The following is a 24025-nucleotide window of genomic DNA, read 5'->3' as shown; positions in this document are numbered from 1 at the left end:
TGTTAGAGCAGAACCAGGGATGTTAGAGCAGAACCAGGGATGTTAGAGCAGAACCAGAGACGTTAGAGCAGAACCAGAGACCTTAGAGCAGAACCAGAGACCTTAGAGCAGAACCAGGGATGTTAGAGCAGAACCAGAGACGTTAGAGCAGAACCAGAGACGTTAGAGCAGAACCAGGGATGTTAGAGCAGAACCAGAGACGTTAGAGCAGAACCAGAGACGTTAGAGCAGAACCAGGGACGTTAGAGCAGAACCAGAGACGTTAGAGCAGAACCAGGGATGTTAGAGCAGAACCAGAGACGTTAGAGCAGAACCAGAGACGTTAGAGCAGAACCAGAGACGTTAGAGCAGAACCAGGGATGTTAGAGCAGAACCAGAGACCTTAGAGCAGAACCAGAGACGTTAGAGCAGAACCAGAGACGTTAGAGCAGAACCAGAGACCTTAGAGCAGAACCAGAGACCTTAGAGCAGAACCAGAGACGTTAGAGCAGAACCAGAGATGTTAGAGCAGAACCAGAGAACCAGAGACCTAAGAGCAGAACCAGGGATGTTAGAGCAGAACCAGAGACCTTAGAGCAGAACCAGAGACGTTAGAGCAGAACCAGAGACCTTAGAGCAGAACCAGAGACCTTAGAGCAGAACCAGAGACCTTAGAGCAGAACCAGAGACGTTAGAGCAGAACCAGAGACGTTAGAGCAGAACCAGAGACCTTAGAGCAGAACCAGGGATGTTAGAGCAGAACCAGAGACGTTAGAGCAGAACCAGAGACGTTAGAGCAGAACCAGAGACCTTAGAGCAGAACCAGAGACGTTAGAGCAGAACCAGAGACGTTAGAGCAGAACCAGAGACGTTAGAGCAGAACCAGAGACGTTAGAGCAGAACCAGAGACGTTAGAGCAGAACCAGAGACGTTAGAGCAGAACCAGGGATGTTAGAGCAGAACCAGGGATGTTAGAGCAGAACCAGAGACGTTAGAGCAGAACCAGAGACGTTAGAGCAGAACCAGGGATGTTAGAGCAGAACCAGGGATGTTAGAGCAGAACCAGAGACCTTAGAGCAGAACCAGAGACCTTAGAGCAGAACCAGAGACGTTAGAGCAGAACCAGGGATGTTAGAGCAGAACCAGAGACGTTAGAGCAGAACCAGAGACGTTAGAGCAGAACCAGGGATGTTAGAGCAGAACCAGAGACGTTAGAGCAGAACCAGGGATGTTAGAGCAGAACCAGAGACGTTAGAGCAGAACCAGGGATGTTAGAGCAGAACCAGAGACCTTAGAGCAGAACCAGAGACGTTAGAGCAGAACCAGAGACGTTAGAGCAGAACCAGGGATGTTAGAGCAGAACCAGGGATGTTAGAGCAGAACCAGAGACGTTAGAGCAGAACCAGAGACGTTAGAGCAGAACCAGAGACGTTAGAGCAGAACCAGAGACGTTAGAGCAGAACCAGACCTCAGCAGGTGACGGACGCTCAGCGTGTCGTCTCGCTTCACGTCGAGTCTTCACGCTGAGCGTCAGAGTTCAGACGAGTCTCTGTGGATGAAAACAGAGTTTGTTCAGCTGCAGTTTGTCCCACATTCACAGGGTCACAACTTATTAAGGTCTCCTCGTGGAAAAAGTTCATTTGTTCTGTCGGAGGAGTCCTGACCTGTCGATACACGACTGTTCAAACATCCCTCTGAGCAACAGCTGAATGAGAACAGGAGAAATCAGACACTGAAGCTGAGCTGAGTGTGTCGAGATAGAAACAGACACATGTTCCTGTCCAGTGTGACAGTGTCTCCCTCCAGGACGTCACAGCGTCTCTCAGGACTAAAGTGTCTGCATCACAGCAGCTTTTTACAAAAATAACGATGCTTGAGATATTTAGAGGTGTTTTTAGCTATGAAACTGTGAGCAGGTGAAATTTGCAAAAATAGTCATTTTTTAAATTAATTCTTAAAGAATGGAGGCGACTTGTTGTGGTCAGAGTAAACCTGAAGATTTATAGTAAACTAATGTTACAGCACAGGGTCTCATTGCTTTGTGTCACCGACACATTTCAGTCGTTCTGCAGATGTTTCTTTGTGGTTGAAAAGTTTCTGTCAGTGAACGTCGTCTGTGTTTCACCACAATAGTGATGAAGAGTTAAACCCTGTTTTAGTTTGTGCCGCACACGTCTGCGTCTTCACAACCAGAAACAAGCGGTGAGTTTGGGAACATGAAGAAAGGTCTGCACACTGTGGTTCCTGTGATGTTTGGAGCTGATGCTCCTGATGGATGTTGTTATCCTATTTTTAAGAGACACATCTTCCTCTTCTTCATCATCATCCTCACTATCACTATCTGACCTGTTGACAGTAGCTGAGTCATGAGATGATTCTGTGCGTCCCGTTCCTCTGTCTCCTCTCAGCTGTGTCCCGCCGCCACATTTTCTCCACTGATTCAAACGTCTCTAAAGAATCTGACGGAGGTAAAAAAACACAGGAAATTGAACCTGTTCTGAAACTTTTATTGACGGGAGAAAGTGTCAGACTCTGTGTGCAACAGCCTTCACACACTGGTGTATATCTAGTGTACATTTATAACATGCATTTGTTTATATTGGTTATAATGTAATTTGCTATTTGTGTGGCTATCATGTGACCAGAGCACATGTATCTAAAGATGGCGTCTTTATCTTAACAGCTCAGTCTGAAGAAGAGCGTCGGCTCCAAACTTCACCTGACGATGTGCAAATAAATCACAGTTGAGGGAGCGACAGTGTGCAGACCTGTTTCAGGTTTTTTGTTGTCGTCCTGCACCTTAAACAGTTTTTGGATGTTTGTGGTTGCCGTGCTTTTTTATGAATGTTGAAACTAAAAGGAAACGATAAAGATTGGTCAAAAAGAAAAGTCGTGGTGATTGGAGGAAATAGTGAAGTTGAGCAGAACTGACAAGGATTGGTTGAATTTTGGTTCAGTGTTGCGATGGCAGCTTCCTGGATGGTGGAGCGGATGAACAAACTGGAGTTAAGTTCAGCAAAACTCCTCTTCAGACGTCACAGTAGAAACAGAAGGTTAATGGAGGGTCAGCACTGAATCAGCTGAATCAGTTTAAACCTCTTCAGTCGAACCACCGAGACAGCCTGACAACAAATATTTGATATTTAGAGCCCAGTCGCTCTGTTGCTGTTCAGTGATGATCGAAGGTCACCCAGTTCTCTGTCGTGTCCCGAGACACTGTGGAGACGTCGACTCATCGACTCAACATCAATAAAACATCCGTCTGAATGATTCTGTTTTTATCTGTGTTCAAATCGAAGACAGACGTCGATGTAACAGCTGATTATAAACTCAGACGGTCTCACTGTGACCAAACAGAATGATTTCAGCGACTGTGTGGAAGCAGAGGAGAACATGTGCGTAGTTTAGTCCCGGGCAGGACGGAGCTGACAGCTGATTGGCTGAGAGTCTCCTGGAGTTTAATGAGAAGTAAATTCTCTGAGGAGTTCAGTGATTGAAGCCGACGTGTTGCTCTGTTGGAGCTCACAGAGGAAACTGTTGCTTATTTGACCAATCACATCAGTCAGAGCTGCTGATGTCAGACAGCTGACCCGTCACTAACACTGTTAGTCTGCTGGGATTGTCCCTGAGAGGCCTCCGTACCTCCAGTCAGTCAGTCTGCACGCTAGTTAATAATTCAGTGATTGCAGTTAATGCGTTTGATAAATATCATTTAATGAAAGACTGCAAGCACAGTTACTGTGAGGAACCAAAGAGACTCTGCAGGTCGAACCTTAAAGTTTAAAGACTTTTATTTTTGCTTCCATTTTTCACTGGTTTGAAATAAAGAACTCAAAAGAAATTCTTCTCTTATAAAATCCGTGTCAGTGAGCTCTTCTCCTCCAAGATGATCCATCCACCTCACAGGTGCATCATTGCTACACAGGTGTGTGTGGGATGGTCACAGTAAAATGTGAAGTCTGATCACAGTGACACAGATGGAGGACACACATCCAGCGTCTTCACCTGTGAGACCGTCTGAGACCAACAGCTGATGCAACAACTGGTTTGAACAACAAGGATTTCTGCACAAACCGTCAGAGTGAAGCTCGTCTGCAGCAGGAACAAACTTCAGTGGGCACCTGCTGGATGCTTTAGTGGCGTTTGCGACTTTGGAGAAGTGTTCCATCACAGATGAATCCTGGTTTACAGTGTGCTGGCCAGATGGCAGACGGCGTTCATGGCGTCATGCGTGCAAGTCGTTTGCTAATGTCAGCGTTGTCAACAGAGTGTCCCATGGTGGAGGTGGCGTTATGGTACGGCTCTGGAATAGAGGTGCATTATATTGATGTCACAGAGGTACAGTGACCAGATCCTGAGACTCTTCGTCGTGCCGTCTGTCCACTATCATGACGCCATGTTGCAGCCTGATGATGCACCACGAGGCTCCATGTCACAGGAAGCTGAAACATGCCAGTTGTTTCTCGGCCTGCAGACGTCACCCACTGAGCACGTCTGTGACGCTCTGGATCGGCGTGTCCGACAGCGTGTTCCACTTCCTGCCAACATCCAGCAGCTTCACACGGCCTGATGGACTCTGTGCGACGGAGACGTGGCGCCCTGCGTGATGTCACAGCAGATACTGACTGATTCAGAGCCTTTCTGTAGAGCTGCTGCTGTCACGTCCTGATAAATGTCTTCACAAGATCAGACATCACGTTTTACTGAGACCGTGCAACACACACCTGTGTGACATCACACACACCTGTCAGGAGGATGGATCATCTCACTGACACCGATTTTAAAACAGACAAATATCTGTTGAGTCTCAACTCTTTGACTCAAATCAGTAAAAAAGGAAGCAAAAACAAACATGTTTACATTTCTGTCCAATGCCTTGAATTGATGTTTTGTTTGATTTAAACACATGAAACTGAGCGTGTTGACTGACGAACACTTTGTCTCAAGTTGCCTGTTTAAACCTGCAGAGGAAGAAGAAAAGACCTGCGGGGGCGATGAGGAGGGGACAGAGGGGGGTTTGTCCAAATGAAATGTGAACAGCCGACATGATGCAGGTTTCTTCCTCTGCTTTCTTCCTCACCTGAGTGGAAAGTTTGTCCTGCAGACATGTGACAACACGCAGCTGACGTCTGTTTGTAAAACTTAAACAGAAGCTCTTTACACTGAGATCCTGCTGTAGAGACGCCACGAGGAACATCCATCACACTGCTCAGTGTGGGATTACAGAGAGCATGCAGGCGTTCCAGAATCCAAAGAGGCGTGACATGTAACACAACAGCATCAGCCTCTAGTGTGACATATAACATACGTGTCAGCAGCTCTTTATAAACAATAACAATGACATCACATGTCAATAACAATCATTTAGCGTCCCTGTTATATGGCGGCTGATCTCATCCTCTGCTCGGAGGGTAAAGAGCTCCTGGACCTCACTGTTTGAGTTAGCCGCTAACTGCTAACAGCTGCTTTTTAAATCTCCCAGCTGTTTGCCGCACATACAGTACAGGCCAAAAGTTTGGACACACCTTCTCATTCAATGCGTTTTCTTTATTTTCATGACTATTTACATTGTAGATTCTCACTGAAGGCATCAAAACTATGAATGAACACATGTGGAGTTATGTACTTAACAAAAAAGGTGAAATAACTGAAAACATGTTTTATATTCTAGTTTCTTCAAAATAGCCACCCTTTGCTCTGATTACTGCTTTGCACACTCTTGGCATTCTCTCCATGAGCTTCAAGAGGTAGTCACCTGAAATGGTTTTCCAACAGTCTTGAAGGAGTTCCCAGAGGTGTTTAGCACTTGTTGGCCCCTTTGCCTTCACTCTGCGGTCCAGCTCACCCCAAACCATCTCCATTGGGTTCAGGTCCGGTGACTGTGGAGGCCAGGTCATCTGCCGCAGCACTCCATCACTCTCCTTCTTGGTCAAATAGCCCTTACACAGCCTGGAGGTGTGTTTGGGGTCATTGTCCTGTTGAAAAATAAATGATGGTCCAACTAAACGCAAACCGGATGGGATGGCATGTCGCTGCAGGATGCTGTGGTAGCCATGCTGGTTCAGTGTGCCTTCAATTTTGAATAAATCCCCAACAGTGTCACCAGCAAAACACCCCCACACCATCACACCTCCTCCTCCATGCTTCACAGTGGGAACCAGGCATGTGGAATCCATCCGTTCACCTTTTCTGCGTCTCACAAAGACACGGCGGTTGGAACCAAAGATCTCAAATTTGGACTCATCAGACCAAAGCACAGATTTCCACTGGTCTAATGTCCATTCCTTGTGTTTCTTGGCCCAAACAAATCTCTTCTGCTTGTTGCCTCTCCTTAGCAGTGGTTTCCTAGCAGCTATTTGACCATGAAGGCCTGATTCGCGCAGTCTCCTCTTAACAGTTGTTCTAGAGATGGGTCTGCTGCTAGAACTCTGTGTGGCATTCATCTGGTCTCTGAATTGAATGAGAAGGTGTGTCCAAACTTTTGGCCTGTACTGTATACATGTTGTCAAAACATCACGCTCGTCCTGTCAGCTGTCTGTTTGACACAGACGTCACTTCAGTTCTGTTTCTACGTCCACTGTCGGCATCACGGTGAGACATCTCTGTCGTCCTGTTCCATGATCGTACCTCTTATACAGAACGGTGAGGCGCCATAATGGCGTCACATTTCCACCTTGAGCGGGCAGCGTAAAGGTGAAAAACTTCACTTGCTCATTTATAGATAGATTCGCTCCCAGGATGCCAAATAAGGTCATCACTTCCTCTGACAGTCCCGTAGCGTCAGGTGTGTCTCACGTGTAGCCACAGGTAGGAGGAGAAGCAGGAGGTGAAAGAGGAGCAGGAGGGGAGTAGTAGTAGGAGAAGCAGGGTGAGAAGGAGGAGGAGGAGGGGGAGGAAGCATCAGGTTTCTGATGTTCTTTGTGTTTTTTGTTTTTCAGGATTCAAGTTGAGGCATTTCCTGCAGGATAACGAGACCCTGTCTACGTTCCTGCAGAGGGACGCCTCGCTCTCTGAACACGCCGTCCAACAGATTAAAGATGCCGACGTCAACCTGGAGAAGGTGAGGACACCTTCTGCACGTGCTCAGTGTGAGCACAGAGTCAACATGAGGAAAGCTTGATGCTTCGTGACGACATGAAACAGAAACACTGAGAACATTTAACAGACGTCAGGACGTGAACTCAGACTTCAGAAAAGTTAAACTGAACTTTTATTTTCTAATAATAACTAATGTGACCTTTGACCCTCCTGTCTTGTCGTCTGTTTCAGGTCCTCTTGAAAGGTTTTGGGGTCCACCTGAGGGACATGTGTCCCAGGAAGGCGGGGAGGCGGAGCGTGGAGGACTTTGTGACAATCTCAGACCAACAGGTGTTGACGCAGGTACAGGATGTCATCTGTCAGGCCACGCCCACCTGGCTGAACCACGCTGAGGAGCACTTCCTGAACAACCTGGACTTCCTGAAACCCATCAAGGTAAGAACTCACCTGCTGACGGGCCTCAGGTCACATGACAGAGCTCTGATTGGTGGAGACGTCTGTAAACACAAACAACTCAAGGTCCTCTTACTGGATTCTTCCTGAGCTTTCAGCTGTTTCTGAGTCAGAGTCTGATTCTACTGAAATGTTTTTACTTTCACACGTCCTCTGATAAATACAGAACAGTCCCTGAATGAAGGAGGTGTGTGTGTGTGTGTGTGTGTGTGTGTGTGTGTGTGTGTGTGTAACATTTAAACAAACACTTCAGATACGTTGGAGCATCAGTAGTTCTTTTACGTCGTACTTTTTAATTGTATTTGTTGTGTTTTCTGTGAAACATTTTCACCTGGTGACACAGTGAAGGTGTGTTAGGTGTGTACTTGGAGTGTATGTTTTCAGTGTGTGTAGGAGTTGGAGGCGTGTCCCGGCCTGTCTCTCTCTACAGTCTCAGTTTTCGTAGCCCGGAGAAATGTTCTTCTGTCAGGAGGCGTTCAGGGTTTGAAAGCGAGCTGCACGTCAGCGAGGCGTCGTTTCTTTTGTCCGCTGAAATCTACGAGCTGCTGACTGACTGTGTGAAACCAACTCAAACTGTCCTCTGGGTCTCTGTCTCGACTCTGCGTTCCCACGGCAACAGAGAGGGAAATCCTTAAAATCCTCCAGTGGGAGAAAATCCTGCAGTTTGTAGTTTCAGTGAAGTTAAAGGAGGATCAGGTTCAAATGTTCCCAATGTGCCGAGTTTAACCAGCGGTGGAGCCACAGAACAGACTTCAGTTATTATCTGAGTAAAGTGTCTGATAGTTACTGCCCCGAAGAAACAAAAGTTATTTTATGACATTAAATGTAATTAAAAGTAAAAGTAAGTAAATGCTGTTAATAAAAATAATCAGTCAGAATTCTGAAGATTATAAAGTTTATTTCCTCTCAACACGTTCAACACCTTAAAATATGGAGCGCACAAGTCACCTGAAGAAACAACAGGTCTTTTCTCTACTTTAAGGATTCAAAGAACAAAATCCTTTTTTCCTTCCCTCCTACTCCTCCATTCATCGGTCCCTCCCTCCTTCCCTCTGTCCTTCCCTCCTCCCTCCCTCCTTTCCTCCTATTTTATAGGAAGTCACTAATATTTTCATGGTTAATGTGTCAGAGTAAAAGTGAAAGTTAACAGAAAAATATAAACTCAGGTAAAGTACAGAAAATAAAATTCTCAAGCACCATAGCAAAGTGTTATTACTTTATTATATTACACCACTCAGAGTAACTGCTGATCAGTAATGATTTATAATATAATATAATTCTACAGTACAATCAGGACTGAACACAAAGTCGTTCACAAACATTAAATCATTTGAATGAATTAAAATAAACTTGTTACTTGTGATACAAAACTTACTGAGTACATTCACTCAGGTATTGTGTTTAAATACAAGTTTAAGATACTTTTTCTTGAGTATTTCTGTTTTCTGCAACTTTATACTTTAACTCTGAGGCACTGATTTATCAGCTGAACATCGACCGATATTCTCCTTCTCTCTGTGAATAAGGTGACATCACTGATGGAGGTGGACGATGATTTCTGTGTCTCAGAATAAAAAGCAGGAACCAAAACTAACGTCATCCCGTCGTCCCAGGGACTTTAGAAAACATGTGTAAGACAATGAGAAATCTTCCCTGAGACGTCGTTAACTCACTGTCGATGCATCAGGAGTGCAAAATATTGTTTCCAGGATAATGACATGTTTGGGACGACAAATCTGTGTTCAGGTCTGCAGCAGGAGAGACAGTTAGTGTCATGACAGGATTCATCTTTTAAAATAGTTATTTTTGTAGAGTAGATTTTGTTGTTTCCCTGCCATAAAAGAGGGAATAAATAACAACAAAAACAAAATAAAGAATCGTATAAACACATCAGTAATGGCCCAGAATTTTAAAATCAGTGTGTTCCTACTTTGCACTGCACATTTATCTGACAGATTTATTTGCTTCACAGATTCAGAGTGTTGATACAAAACATCAATCAATAATCAATGATGGTGTGTTGTTAGTGATGAAGCTACCCAGCAGGATACAGAGTGGTTAAAATGATCTCCTTCTTCACAAGCTGCAACATTAAACTGATCAGCACAGTAATGCATCAGTTATTATGACGTAATAATTAAGTTTTTTACTTTTGACACTTTGATGTTTTGCCTTTTGTTCTTTAACTGAAGTGAGATCATGATGCAGGACGTACACAGAGTATTTCTGCTTTTAACTTTCTGTTTGACTCCAGTTATGAGACGTCACGTAGTGCAGTCAGGAAATATAAAACATGATGTCCAGACGTTGCTCAGATGAGCTGTAATCACGTTCACTTCATCAGGATCAAATGTTTAATCAAGTCTTTGTCAGAGAAATTAAAAATACTTTAAAAATGAAAATAATCTGACTGTGAAGTAAAGTGTCTGTTTAATGTTATAGTTCAGTGAATCATTCACACTGAGGCTGGAAACTAAAAATGTGTCTTTGTGTCTCTCAGAGGGACGTGAGGTCCGACCCTGAGGCCGTCAAACTGGTTGCCATGGCGACCAACAACCTCCTGGACAGCCTGAGTTCACTGGCAGTGGAGGTAAGAAACACACCTTGTCCCCTCTGCGAGGACAGACTTGTCCTGTCTCCAGCAGCAGACTGGGTTCAGTGGGTTTACTTGGCAGGTCCGAGTGTCTCTCAGAGTCTTTGTGTCCAGATAAAAGAGACAGATGAGCTGCAGCTGAACAAAGACTCACAGCAGGTTTTCACTTCACAGTCTGAACAAACAACAAACACTCTGCGTCTCGCTCAGTGTCCTGCTCAGTGTCCCGTTCAGCGTCTCGCTGTCCCGCTCAGCGTCTCACTCAGTGTCCCGCTGAGACGCTGAGGACTGCAGGTGGCTGCTTAGAGCTGATAGCGGCCATGTTGGAGGTCACAGCAACACTGAGGAGACTCGTCATGCTGAACTAAAGCTAGTTCAAGCTAAACCTCAGGTCCTGCAGCTCAACTATTAATAGCTAGTGTTTATGTTTGTGTGTTATGTGTATATATATGTACATAAACACTTGATACATACATACCATATCATTATATATGTGTGTGTGTGTGTGTGTGTGTGTGTGTGTGGTGTATAGATGAATGGATATATAAAGATATAATTTACACACACATAATGATCAGCTGAAACATTAAACCACAGATGCCTGAAGTGAAAAACACTAATATTGATCATGTTGTCAGCAGTGTAGAGAATAAAGAGTAAAGTTCAGGCAGAGTGACCCAGTTAGTTCTTTCACCCCGAGGTTATCATGCACACACACACACACACACACACACACACACACACACACACACACACACACACACTTTGGGCTAAATTGAAAACATGTGACTGCTGTGTTTTGTTTGGTTTATGTAGATGCTGAGTCAGAAACAGGGTGTGTGTGTGTGTGTGTGTGTGTGTTATATAAGTTCATAGGCCTTTAATTTACAGGGTGCAGTGACAAACAGTCATATTGGTCTTTAAATCCAAACAGTTTTTCTTTCTTGTCTTTATGAACTTTATTGTGAAATCCTTGTTTTCATAAAGAAGTGACTGTGACACCTCAGACCTTGTTTGTCCCGCTGAACTGAGTCTCAGGTCAACATGTCTAGTACGAGCTTTTCACATAAACACAGGAACGTAAACACTTCTCATATGATCAGTAATGTTCAATAACACACTGGTAACTGGAGGATGGAGCGCAGAGTGTTTCTGTTTGTTACCTTCATGCAGACTTTGCACATATTTTGGATTTAATAAGTTAATAATTATCATTGTGTGAAAATTTGCACACCGTCACTCTGAGACTGGGTGTAGTTACTGTGACGCCCTCCACCCATCACAGTCAGCATGTATGTCCTAAACACTTCAGCACAGTGATGTCACACTGATGGGAAAACTACACAGTATGCTCCTTTAAATAAATCACCTTTCCCTCTGATATGTGACAGTTTCACTTCTGCTGAAGTTTCAGTGTCGACCTACAGTAACCTCGGCCTCTTCCTCTTCCTCCTGAAGCTGACTCATCAGTCTGTGTGAACCTGCACAACCCGTCACTTTTACCCTACTTTGACTTACTGGATATCAGAGGAGCAAAAATACTGAGGTCCCTTACTGCAGGAAAAACACACTGTGGACACGCTGTGGACACACTGTGGACACACTGTGGACACACTGTGGACACGCTGTGGACACACGCCACCAGGAGTCCTGCAGTCAGAAAGTGTCACCAGTTAAATTAAGTTAAAGTTTGGATCATATGACGTGATGGAAAGTCCCCAAATCTGTTTTACTGTAACGATAAATGTGGTAATATTTATTAACTACCTCTTTAATGCAGTGTTACTGGTGACAGTGATACACACAGTACATACACAGTGATACACACTGTTTCACACACAGTACACACACGTGTGTGCTGTTGTGTGAAAAACATCTTACAGTTTCAGTTATTCAGAGATTCTTGTTGTTTTCTGATAATAAATGTCTCAACACTTGAGAACATGATGACGAGAAATGAGGTGGAAAAATTCAGTAAACATAAAAAGACATGAATTTGTTGAAGTCATCACATTAAAAACAGGAAGTCACAGGAGGCTTCACCTCGCTGTCAGCGGTTATTTAGTTGAGCAGACGTCAGATTTTTTTCTAGAATAATGATTCATGTTGATGACAGAGCGCCATCTTGAAACCGCTGAAAGTTCTTTTCTGTTTGTTCTAACTGTGACATCAGACACTGAACCTGCCGCTGTGAACACTGTGAACATGAGGTGTTGTCTGGGAGGTGTAGTTACAGCTTGTCACTGAACTGTAACATTGAAAGGAGCTGAGGTGCAAATTAGAGTAAAATCCTCTGAAGGTGTTTGATATTTTAGTCTCATATGTGAAGCTCGTCTTCACCAAAAAGTTCTTTCCCAATCCGAAAGTCCCAGGTGCTCCTCAGGAAACGTCCAGCTGGGAGCGTCAGAGAGCGCTTTTAAGGCATCAATACAGCATCCACCCTAGCAACCACCTGGTAGTGCCATAGCAACCACCTGCCAGTGCCATATCAACCACCTGCCAGTGCCCTAGCAACCAGCTGGTAGTGCCTTAGCAACAACCTGGTAGTGCCATAGCAACCACCTGCCAGTGCCATATCAACCACCTGCCAGTGCCCTAGCAACCAGCTGGTAGTGCCTTAGCAACCACCTGGTAGTGCCATAGCAACCATCTGCCAGTACCCTAGCAACCACCTGGTAGTGCCATAGCAACCACCTGGTAGTGCCTTAGCAACCACTTGCCAGTACCCTAGCAACCAGCTGGTAGTGCCTTAGCAACCACCTGGTAGTGCCATAGCAACCATCTGCCAGTACCCTAGCAACCACCTGGTAGTGCCATAGCAACCACCTGCCAGTGCCTTAGCAACCACCTGCCAGTGCCATAGCAACCACTTGCCAGTACCCTAGCAACCAACTGGTAGTGCCTTAGCAACCACCTGGTAGTGCCATAGCAACCTTCTGCCAGTACCCTAGCAACCACCTGGTAGTGCCATAGCAACCACCTGCCAGTACCCTAGCAACCACCTGGTAGTGCCATAGCAACCACCTGCCAGTACCCTAGCAACCACCTGGTAGTGCCATAGCAACCAGTCTAACCAGTGTTGCTCTGTGTTCTGTGCAGTTGGCTGGAATGAAGAGCTGGGTCGACCTGAGGGATGAGATCATCTTCCTGACACACAACGCCACGTCGTCACCCAGCACCATGTACCAGGCGGTCTCCAGGATCGTGTGCGGTCACCCTGAAGGCGGCGGCCTGCAGATTAAATCCCTGAACTGGTACGAGGACAGCAACTACAAGGCTTTGTTCGGAAACCACAACAGCAGCGAGGACGAGACCCTGTCGCTCTACGACAACTCCTCCAGTGAGTCCAGCTTCATACTGGGGGTGTTTGTACTGGTGTGAAGATGTAACAGGATCTGGAACCAGTGCTGCTGCTGACATCCCATCATAACTTAACGTATCCTCTGTTTCTTTTATTTGTGTGTGTTCAGCTCCGTACTGTAACAGCCTGGTGAAGAACATGGACTCGAACCCGATGTCGCGGATGATCTGGCAGGCCCTGAAGCCTCTGCTGATGGGGAAGATCCTGTACACTCCTCACACCCCCGCCACCCAGAGAGTCATCCACGAGGTATGACATCACTTCCTGCCTCCTCACGTCCTGCAGGTTTCGCATTCTGTCTCACCTGTATGTCTGTGTCTGTGGTGCGTTCAGATGAACCGGACCTTCCAGGAGCTCGGTGTGTTCAGGGACCTCGGCGGGATGTGGGAGGAGATGAGACCCAAAGTCTGGCACTTCATGGAGAACAGCGAGCAGATGGATCTGATCAGGGTACACGATATTCTTTGGTCTTATTTCTTATTCCTCACTCTTTATTTTGTTCTTCATTCATCTTCACTCTTTAGTCTTCTTTACTTTATTTTTTATATTTATAGTTATAAATAGTTTCATCATGTTGATCAGTGGTCATCTGTCATCTCTATAGTTCATAACATAAACACATAATAATATAAAGTCTATTTCACATCTGTAAATGTCTGCAGTGTTAATTTATATTCAGTAGTTTCAGTGTCTCTGAACAGTCAAAATGTTTCAGTAACTTTTGTCTTCAGCTGATTAATAAAATCAAATCCTGATCTGTCGTTCAGACTCTGCTGAAGAACAACGCCACTGCCAGCTTCTTCCACGCTCAGCTGGCCGACACCGACTGGACCGTGGCTGACATCTCCAACTTCCTGTCCAAAAAGGCGGGACAAGCCCGGGACGGCACCCTCACCTGGAGGGAGGTGTTCAACGAGACTGACCAAGCCATCATGAGTATCTCCCGCTTCATGGAGGTCAGTGTCCACAGCCACAACACACCTGCAGACATTTTGTTTTATTCATGCACAAAGGTGTGGGTTTGTTTTCAGTACTTGTGAGGACACAGACCTGACAGCTCACTGACACTGTGGGGACCGTATACGTGCTCCTGTACAGGCAAATTTTTACCTGCTGCTGCTTTAGATTACTTTGATTTAAATGTAACGATGACTGCGTTATCAGTACCACTGATCAGATGGGTTGTGTGGACCCTGCTGTGACCTGACATCAGTGTTTGTGTGTGTGTGTGTGTGTGTGTGTGTGTGTGTTTTAGTGTGTGAACCTGGACAAACTGGAGCCGGTCTCCACTGAGGAGCGATTGGTCAACCAGTCCATGGTGCTGCTGGAGGACAGGAAGTTCTGGGCAGGGATCGTTTTCCCGGACGTCGACCCCAACTCCACTGAGCTGCCGGCCAAACTCAACTACAAGATCCGCATGGACATCGACAACGTGGAGAGGACCAATAAGATCAAAGACGCGTAAGAACACACACACGCACACAGATGAAAGTGTTCCTGTTCCTGAACGGTGTGAACGTCCTCAGCGGCCCTGAAATTACTACAATAAAAACAACACACAGTGTGAGAGGTGTGTTTGTTTACAGTCATTGTGGGGACTTATCTCCCATGTAAGGACAAACAACAGGTCCCCACAACGTAGACTGTGTAATTTGAAAAGAACATATGGTCAGCTTTTCAGTAAATCCTCCTCTTCTCTTTCTCTGTACGCTGAATATGAAGTTACAGGCAGAAGCTGGCTGTCTTAGCTTAGCATAAAGACTGGAAACAGGAGGGAAACAACTAGCATTGCTCCGTCCAAAAAGGATTTCCCCAGATGTCGTTCCTTTTAAACTTAGGTACTTTTTTTTGAGCTGCAGGTAATCCCCCTTAACCTTCATCCATCCGTTGTCTCTTCAGGTACTGGGACCCCGGTCCTCGTGCTGACCCCTTTGAGGACATGCGGTACATCTGGGGCGGGTTCACATACCTGCAGGATGTTATTGAGCATGGCATTATCCGAGCCATGACGGGCACCAAGGAGAAGACGGGTGTCTACATCCAGCAGATGCCGTATCCCTGCTACGTAGACGACATGTAAGAATGTTGACGACATGTTGCAGCTCTGCTCGTGTCACCGCTCTGTCTCCTAACATGTCCTCCATGTCTGTCCTGTCTCAGCTTCCTGCGTGTGATGAGCCGCTCCATGCCTCTCTTCATGACTCTGGCCTGGATGTACTCGGTGGCGATCATCCTGAAGAGCGTGGTGTATGAGAAGGAGGCGCGGCTGAAGGAGACCATGAGGATTATGGGATTGAATAACGGCATCTTGTGGTTCAGCTGGTTCATCAGCAGCCTGATTCCTCTCCTGGTCAGCGCCGGGTTGCTGGTGCTGCTGCTCAAGGTGACCATGACACACGTCAACACATAATGACATAATATCACTTTCATTTGTCCCAAAGTGAACTCTGTGATGTCACAGGTTCCTGTCAGCTGACCTCTGTTATTAATCTAATGTGACTGTTCTGAACTCGCTCTGTCCGCCTACAGAAGGGGAACCTGCTGCCCTACAGTGACCCCGGTGTGGTCTTCCTCTTCCTGGGGTCCTTCGCCGTGGTAACCATCATGCAGTGCTTCCTCCTCAGCACCGCGTTTGCCCGTGCTAACCTGGCCGCCGCCTGTGGAGGAATCATCTACTTCACCCTCTACCTGCCCTACGTGCTCTGCGTCGCCTGGCAGGACTACATCGGCTTCGGAGCCAAAGTCTTCGCTGTAAGACCGCCGCACTGAGACAAGTTTGTTGTTGCTGTGTTGTTATTGGACAGAGTGAGTCACATGTCCTCCCCCTCTGCAGAGCTTCCTGTCCCCCGTGGCGTTCGGGTTCGGCTGTGAGTACTTCGCCTTGTTCGAGGAGCAGGGAGTCGGCATTCAGTGGAAGAACCTGGTGTCGAGTCCTCTGGAGGAGGACGACTTCAGCCTCCGCACCGCCATCATCATGATGTACTTTGACTCCTTCCTGTACGGAGTCCTCACCTGGTACATCGAGGCCGTGTTTCCAGGTGAGAGCTAACACGAGAAGCAGAAGGTGTCTCGCTAAAGCAGCAAGTCTCTTTGATTCAGCCTCTTTTCTCATCAGACAGAGATTACATTTTTAGTTTTACTGAGGTTTATTCACCGTGTGTCTCAGGTCAGTACGGGATCCCTCGGCCCTGGTATTTCCCCTTCACCAAGTCCTACTGGTTTGGAGAGAAAGACAGGAAGTCCAGCAAAGTCCCTCTGAGCCGGAAAGGAAACTCAGAAGGTGAGACTGCCGTAACTGAGAGTAACCGCTTGGTGGCGATACAGCTGCTGTAACAGAAATATTTATATCTGTAATCAGAATGGAAAAAAACAAAATATATATTCTAAATATAATCTACAAGACTTTTACTCTGAAAGAGACTTCCTGAACAGAGGTGATGTGTGTTTTTCCAGCTGTGTGTATCGAGGAGGAGCCGACTCACCTGGAGCCTGGCGTCTACATCGAGAACCTGGTGAAGGTTTATCGTCACGGGAAGAAGCTGGCGGTGGACGGACTGACGCTCGGCTTCTATGAGGGACAAATCACCTCCTTCCTGGGACACAACGGAGCCGGAAAAACCACCACCATGTGAGTCAAAGACCAGATCAACCAGGACAGGGACGGGGGCGGGGACTGTTAGTGATACAGGTACAGATTCAGTATGTTTATCTCGCCTGCAGGTCCATCCTGACGGGTCTGTTCCCTCCGACCTCTGGCACCGCCTACATCCTGGGCCGAGACATTCGGACCGAGCTGAGCGCCATCAGACAGAGTCTGGGAGTCTGTCCTCAACACAACGTCCTCTTCAGCATGTGAGTCCTCCATCATGACGCTGGACTGTCAGCGGTCTGTCGGTGTGTGTTCGAGCTGGAGGTTTCACTGCGTTTAATGTAATCGTCCCTGTGTTTATGCTCCCCCTGCAGGCTGACGGTGGAGGAGCACATCTGGTTCTACGGCCGGCTCAAAGGTCTGTCAGAGCAGCAGGTCAAAGGTGAGATCGAGCAGATCCTGCAGGACACCGGGCTGCCGCACAAACGCACCTCCAGGACCAGTGCGCTGTCCGGCGGCATGCAGAGGAAACTGTCTGTGGCTCTGGCCTTCGTCGGGGGCTCAAAGGTTGTGATCCTTGACGAGCCCACGGCCGGCGTCGACCCCTACGCCCGCAGAGGGATCTGGGATCTGCTGCTGAAGTACCGACAGGGTGAGTGGTCTTGATTGGTCGGTTTAATCACTGATGTTAAGGTACAGCCAGGCTGTGATTTAACTTCCTGTCTCCTGTCAGGCCGGACCATCATCCTGTCCACACACCACATGGACGAGGCGGACATCCTGGGCGACCGGATCGCCATCATCTCCCATGGGAAGTTGTGTTGCGTGGGCTCGTCTCTGTACCTGAAGAACCAGCTGGGGACCGGTTACTACCTGACGCTGGTGAAGAAGGAGCCGGAGCCGTCGCTCAGCTCCTGCAGGAACTCATCCAGCACCGTGTCCTTCACCAAGAAGGTCTGCGCCTCACAAACACAAAGTTTACATCACTGGACAGTGTCTCACTGTCTCAGTGTCTCAGTACAGAGTGACAGAAGATACCAGGTTATCTGCAGCCGGTATCAGTACTCAGTACAGTTTGTGCACTGTGTTTCAGGAGGAGGAGTGCGCCTCGGTCAGCAGCAGTGACGCAGGACTCGGCAGCGATCATGAAAGTGAGGCCGCTACCATCGGTGAGCTCTCTGTTCCTGCAGAGCGTTTGATCTGTTCACCTTCAGGTGGATCTGATCTGTGTCTCACGTCTCCGTCCTCAGAGAACGGCCCCGCAGCATCCATCTGCGACGTCCCCTTCGTGCCTCCCGATGTCTCCCTGGTCTCGAGTCTGATCCTGTGTCACGTCCCAGCTGCCCGCCTGGTGGAGGACCTCGGACACGAGCTGACCTACGTCCTGCCGTACAGCGCCGCCAAGGATGGAGCCTTCGTGGAGCTCTTCAAAGACTTGGACCAGAAGCTGCCCGACCTCGGCATCTCCAGCTACGGAGTGTCCGACACCACGCTGGAGGAGGTGACGTGGCTCCATCAAACAAACATTATAACCAAGAGAACACAAACACGTTCAGCTGATGATTGTTAACAAATATTAATGATCTCAAACGAGAAGCAGCTGTTTGTTTGTGACTGTGTCATTATTCTAACATCCGCTTTTATAGGAGAATTAACAGTCAATACATTTTTAATTTATAAGGTAAAACATTTATTTCATTGTGAGTAGAGACCAGAGACTGACCTCTGGTGGTGGGAGCTGTGAACTACAAACAATGAGTTCAATACAAAGAGCAGCGTCTGGATTCATGACGGGATTGAAAATCATACCGTTGCGATTTCTAAAAACCCTCATACACTGTAATACTGTGATACCGCCCGGGCCTAACTTTCAATAAATCTTCTTTTGCTTTTTTCCCTGAAAATTCAGTTAAATGTTCTCAACATTTTGATGAAAACCAAACTAATATCTGACCATATCCAAGATACACGATGTTCTGTACAGAAGATAAAAGATAACTCACATGAAAACATGCTGTGGAGGAATAAACTGGACAATATCCGAACAAATGTCGACCACACATTTCACAAAGAGATAAAAAATACAGGCGTGATTAAATACAGTCGAACAAACAGTCATAAACAAGACAATGTAAATAAAGATTGATAAAATCAATAATACAACATCATATCATTAGTGTATTATGTATGATATATAATATAAAGAAACTGCAGTCGACAGAACTGCAACAAATAAACATCTGAGGGGAAAAATAAGCATTAAATAGATCATAAAACAGGTTAGTAAAATAATCTAAATGTTTTGCGTTGTAGATTTTCCTGAAGGTGGCTGAAGATAACGGAGTCGACACCGAAGTGCCCTCAGGTGAGTGGTGACCTCTGACCTCTGACTGGTGTCTTTTCAAAATAAGTCGTCTTCACTGCACCATGACGTGTTAAAGATAATGTGAAATGTGTGTGTGTGTGTGTGTGTGTGTGTGTGTGTTCAGATGGAACACTTCCTGTGCAGAGGAGGAGGAGGACTCACGCCTTCGGTGGAGGAGACCATCAGAGCTGCCTGAGACCTTTAACAGAGGACGACAACAACGACTGCAACGAGTCTGACGGAGATCCTGGTAAGGACACACACACACACACACACACACACACACACACACACACAGGAGGAGACCTCTGTGCTGATGGCGTCAGAGCCGTGGACTATGATTATTCTGAGCAGCACACATGAGAATCAAATACAATATATTTCTCATTATTTTTCCCTGATGGTCCGAAGAAGTTGCTAAATCAAGCAAGACAGTTGCCAGCTTTACAACACTGGTGCCCGTGTGCAAGCCAGAAATGATGTAATCATATATTTTGTGTAAAGTCTCCGCAAGCTGTCAATCATCATCTCACACACTTAGATAAGCAGCTGTGATTGGCCCGACAGGTCAGCTGCTCTGAACCAGACTCACCTGCAGAGCAAATAAAACATGAGCTGCAGGTTCGTCTGGATCTCAGGGTCCAGTCGATCACAAACTCCACATCAGCAACATTTTGATGGTTTATCATGTGACCTGTGTGACATCATGTGACCTGTGTGCCATCATGTGACCTCTCAGAGTGCCGGGAGACGGACTGGTTGAACTGTACCGACGGTAAAGGATCGTATCAGGTGAGCGGCTGGACTCTGAAGAGGCAGCAGTTTGTGGCTCTGATGTGGAAACGATTTCTGTACGCTCGACGCTCCAGGAAGGGCTTCTTCGCTCAGGTATGCCGACACCTGCTCAAATATCTCATATACATGGTTATGATTTTATATATCTGTTGGTGTTTCCTATTATTGTTTAGGCTATAATTGTTTTCATCATTATGAACTTCCTGTTGACACCGTTTTTTCTGCAGATTGTTCTTCCTGCCGTGTTCGTGTGCATCGCTCTGGTCTTCAGTCTCATCGTCCCTCCGTTTGGAAAGTATCCCAGTCTGGAGCTGCAGCCGTGGATGTACGAGGACCAGGTCACCTTCGTCAGGTACACACACTGTTACACGCTGCACTAAACCAAGATGTTAATGTGAGTAAATACATAGAGTGTAATGTTAAATGTTGTTTGTGTGTCAGTGACGACGCCCCCGGAGACGCCAACATGCAGAAGTTATTGAACTCTCTACTGGACGCTCCGGGCTTCGGGACGCGCTGCATGGACGGACATCCCATCCCGTAAGATTTTGATCTTTTAAAATATGTTTTTATTCTTGTTAATCATGTTGTGACTCGTTGGAGGGTCCCGACCCTCAGGTTGGGAACCACTGCTCTGTAACTGATCCTGGCAATAATCAGTAATAATCTATAAACTGTATTTCATCTGTTTGCTGTGTCAAAGTGATGTTTGATGTATCTCAGTCACATGTGGTCACTGACTCCGCCCTGTGTGTCCTCAGAGAGGCTCCGTGTACGATGGGCGATGAAGAGTGGAAAACTCCTGAGGTCCCTGAAAGCGTCCTGCAGCTGTTCAGCTCGGCTAACTGGACCATGGAGGATCCGTCTCCAGCCTGTTTCTGCAGCTGCGACGGGAAGAAGAAGATGCTGCCGGACTGTCCTGCTGGAGCCGGAGGTCTGCCCCCACCTGAGGTCAGCTCACCTGACACACACACACCTGAACCTGAACGCATCATCAGGCCTGAAGTCATGGCCTCTGTTTGTTAACCATGTCACAAAGATGTTTATGATATTAATACAGACACTGATCAGAGAACAGTCTCCTCATGGAGCTTTTTGTTACGTCACATGATCTTCATCAGCAGACAGACGGTGTTTCTGAGCACTTTAAGAACTTCTCGTCCATGTTGGGTTTTTAAAACAACATCAACCTTCAGTGTCCAAACTTCAGGAATCATCTAAAAACATTTCAGATTAAAAATGTTGTTCTTTCTTTCAACAACGTCTGATTGTTTCAGACAGAAACAGTTTTTTGAAGCGAAACTGTGAAAAGTGAAAAACTTGGTTCATTTTTCTTCCTGAGGTGACGTCACTGCAGCCTGTGAAGTTCACTACATATCAAATCATGTTTTAAAGAAATAACTGTGATGTTTTTGTTGCTCAGATGAAGCTGAGCGCCACCGACTCTCTGCAGAACCTCACAGGAAGAAACATCTCAGACTACCTGGTGAAAACGTACGCTCAGATCATCGGAAAGAGGTGACGCACCTGAACAAAATACTGCCGTACATTTACACACAAATACACACAGATACTGCTCACACACAGAGATACACATTGACATACAGAGTAAATACTCTGTGACTAAAAGCTTTTGTTTGTTCACAGTTTGAAGAACAAAGTCTGGGTGAATGAATTCAGGTCAGTCTCTTTTATTCTGCTGTTCTGTTTTAATTTTGAGAATCACAAACTCTCAGTCATCGTTTCCTGTTTGTCTCATGTTGATCTGGTTTTCCTCTCGTCAGGTACGGAGGCTTCTCACTGGGCGCCCGGAGCACTCAGGTCCTCCCAGCAGCCAATGAGGTTGACGACGCCATCGAAAGAGTCAGAAAGATCTTTGAGTTAGAGAAGGTCAGTGAAGGCAACAAAACGTTTATTAAAGATGTCACACGCCTCCTAATTTCGTTATTGATGAACTGATTAAAAGACAAGTTCTGATGAATGAAGTGACGGTTTGTTTCAGGGAGCTGCTGCAGATCGATTCCTCGACAGTTTGTCAGGTTTCATCAACGGTTTGGACACAAAGAACAATGTCAAGGTGAGAAACAGCTGATCAGACTCTGTGATGTGTTTAAAGCTCCGGGAAAACACAGACTTCCCTTTATTACGAATCAAAGACAACAGCTTAAGAATGTACAGTAATTGATAACGACTTGTGATCCGTCCTCTCAGATCTGGTTCAATAACAAAGGCTGGCACAGCATCGGCGCCTTCGTCAACGTGATGAATAACGGCATCCTGAGAGCGAACCTACCTGAAGGGAAAGACCCGAGCAAGTTCGGCATCAGCGCCTTCAACCATCCTCTGAACCTGACCAAGGAGCAGCTGTCACAGGTGGCACTGTGAGTACACACCTGACAGGAAGTACACCTGACAGGAAGTTTACAAACTGGCGTCCCCATCCTCCGTTACCGAGGTCCAGTCTTTTTTTGATCAGGACTCATGTTTCAACTTGTCTTCTTCCTGTCGGTCTCCAGGGTAACGACCTCTGTGGACGTCCTGGTGTCCATCTGCGTGATCTTCGCCATGTCCTTCGTCCCGGCCAGTTTCGTGGTCTTCCTCATCCAGGAGCGCGTCAGTAAAGCCAAACACATGCAGTTCATCAGCGGAGTGCAGCCGCTGCTCTACTGGGTCGCCAACTTCATCTGGGACATGGTGAGACACAAAACAAACGCACCCTCTCTGTATCAGAGTGTGTGTGTGTGTGTGTGTGTGTGTGTGTGTGTCAGTGTTGTTTATGTTGTTGTTTGTGTCTCTGCAGTGTAACTACGTCGTCCCGGCAACGCTGGTTGTCCTCATCTTCATCTGCTTCCAGCAAAAAGCCTACGTGTCGTCCACCAACCTGCCGGTCCTCGCGCTGCTGCTGCTGCTCTACGGGTCAGAGACACACTTCTACTACACACTACTACACAATACTACACACTACTACTGCTGCTACCACTTTCTATTTCCAGTCTGACCCTGAGGTCCATTTAGTGCTTCTGTTCTGGAGCTTTCAGTCGTGTCTTCGTGGTGAGGTTGTTTGTTCTCAGAAACACTTTGTAAATAACCCTGTTGTGTTGTTTTGTCCTCAGCTGGTCGATCACTCCTCTGATGTACCCGGCCTCCTTCTTCTTTAAGATCCCCAGCACGGCGTACGTCGTCCTCACCAGCGTCAACATCCTCATCGGCATCAACGGCAGCATCTCAACCTTCGTCATGGAGCTGTTTGGAAACAATGTGAGTCACCGAGGAGACACGCTGCGGCTCTAATGTGAAGAGTAGAGACGAACTAAACTGCAGAGTAGAATCAGTTTGTGATGGTGGTTGATCACCAACGATCAGCTGTTGGAAGCTGCGATGACAGACCGCTTCTGTCAGCCGCTCTCTCTTTGCTGAAACCTCGCCACCGTGTTTAGCATCTGACCCTGAGCCATTATCTCTTCACACAAAATGTCTCTGTCATTAAACCTGTTAATAACTGATGGGTAACGTTAGCAGTGTGATGCTAACAGTTAGCGCTGTCACTGTGTGTGAGTCTGTCCCCGTCACAGAGCGCCGTCCTGCAGCCGTCTCATGATAAATAGAGAGAGAATCGTTACGCTGCACGCAGCGAGATTTTATCTATCAAATTTGCAGTGATTAAACAAAATTGCAGGGTCACGCAGAATCCAATGGCATTGGCTGAATTTGTGTTAAATGTTTCGATGACATCACAACATCCTGGACGGGCTGATTCATCTGCAGCTGTCATCAAAACACGAGGTTTAACTTCCTGTTGTTGTTTTTAGGAGATCGGGGGAATTAATGACATCCTGAAGAACGTCCTCCTCA

The 24025-nt window shown here is 46.6% G+C and overlaps 1 protein-coding gene across 1 annotated transcript in view; it reads left to right on the top strand.

Annotated features, from left to right (window-relative positions):
- abca1b (ATP-binding cassette, sub-family A (ABC1), member 1B) overlaps positions 1-24025 on the top strand; it is a 48385-nt gene that overhangs the window by 14471 nt on the left and 9889 nt on the right. The window contains exons 6-39 of the mRNA XM_049585700.1: positions 6918-7039; positions 7249-7452; positions 9971-10060; positions 13163-13403; positions 13534-13673; positions 13758-13874; positions 14192-14380; positions 14680-14885; positions 15324-15500; positions 15585-15807; positions 15954-16175; positions 16258-16462; positions 16591-16704; positions 16878-17052; positions 17145-17276; positions 17388-17665; positions 17747-17967; positions 18107-18182; positions 18264-18514; positions 19327-19378; positions 19503-19628; positions 20118-20266; positions 20401-20525; positions 20615-20713; positions 20935-21124; positions 21597-21691; positions 21821-21853; positions 21958-22063; positions 22176-22250; positions 22385-22554; positions 22690-22867; positions 22974-23089; positions 23287-23431; positions 23983-24025. The exon at positions 23983-24025 is cut by the window's right edge and continues 81 nt beyond it. Coding sequence (XP_049441657.1) covers positions 6918-7039; positions 7249-7452; positions 9971-10060; positions 13163-13403; positions 13534-13673; positions 13758-13874; positions 14192-14380; positions 14680-14885; positions 15324-15500; positions 15585-15807; positions 15954-16175; positions 16258-16462; positions 16591-16704; positions 16878-17052; positions 17145-17276; positions 17388-17665; positions 17747-17967; positions 18107-18182; positions 18264-18514; positions 19327-19378; positions 19503-19628; positions 20118-20266; positions 20401-20525; positions 20615-20713; positions 20935-21124; positions 21597-21691; positions 21821-21853; positions 21958-22063; positions 22176-22250; positions 22385-22554; positions 22690-22867; positions 22974-23089; positions 23287-23431; positions 23983-24025 — 5085 coding nt within the window. The remainder of the gene's footprint in view (positions 1-6917; positions 7040-7248; positions 7453-9970; positions 10061-13162; positions 13404-13533; positions 13674-13757; positions 13875-14191; positions 14381-14679; positions 14886-15323; positions 15501-15584; positions 15808-15953; positions 16176-16257; positions 16463-16590; positions 16705-16877; positions 17053-17144; positions 17277-17387; positions 17666-17746; positions 17968-18106; positions 18183-18263; positions 18515-19326; positions 19379-19502; positions 19629-20117; positions 20267-20400; positions 20526-20614; positions 20714-20934; positions 21125-21596; positions 21692-21820; positions 21854-21957; positions 22064-22175; positions 22251-22384; positions 22555-22689; positions 22868-22973; positions 23090-23286; positions 23432-23982) is intronic.

This window comes from Epinephelus fuscoguttatus, linkage group LG9 (genome assembly GCF_011397635.1).
Source record: "Epinephelus fuscoguttatus linkage group LG9, E.fuscoguttatus.final_Chr_v1".
In the NCBI taxonomy this organism is placed as follows: Eukaryota; Metazoa; Chordata; class Actinopteri; order Perciformes; family Serranidae; genus Epinephelus; species Epinephelus fuscoguttatus.
The sequence above is the reverse complement of the archived record's forward strand: the minus strand, read 5'-3'. Positions and strand labels throughout refer to the sequence as shown.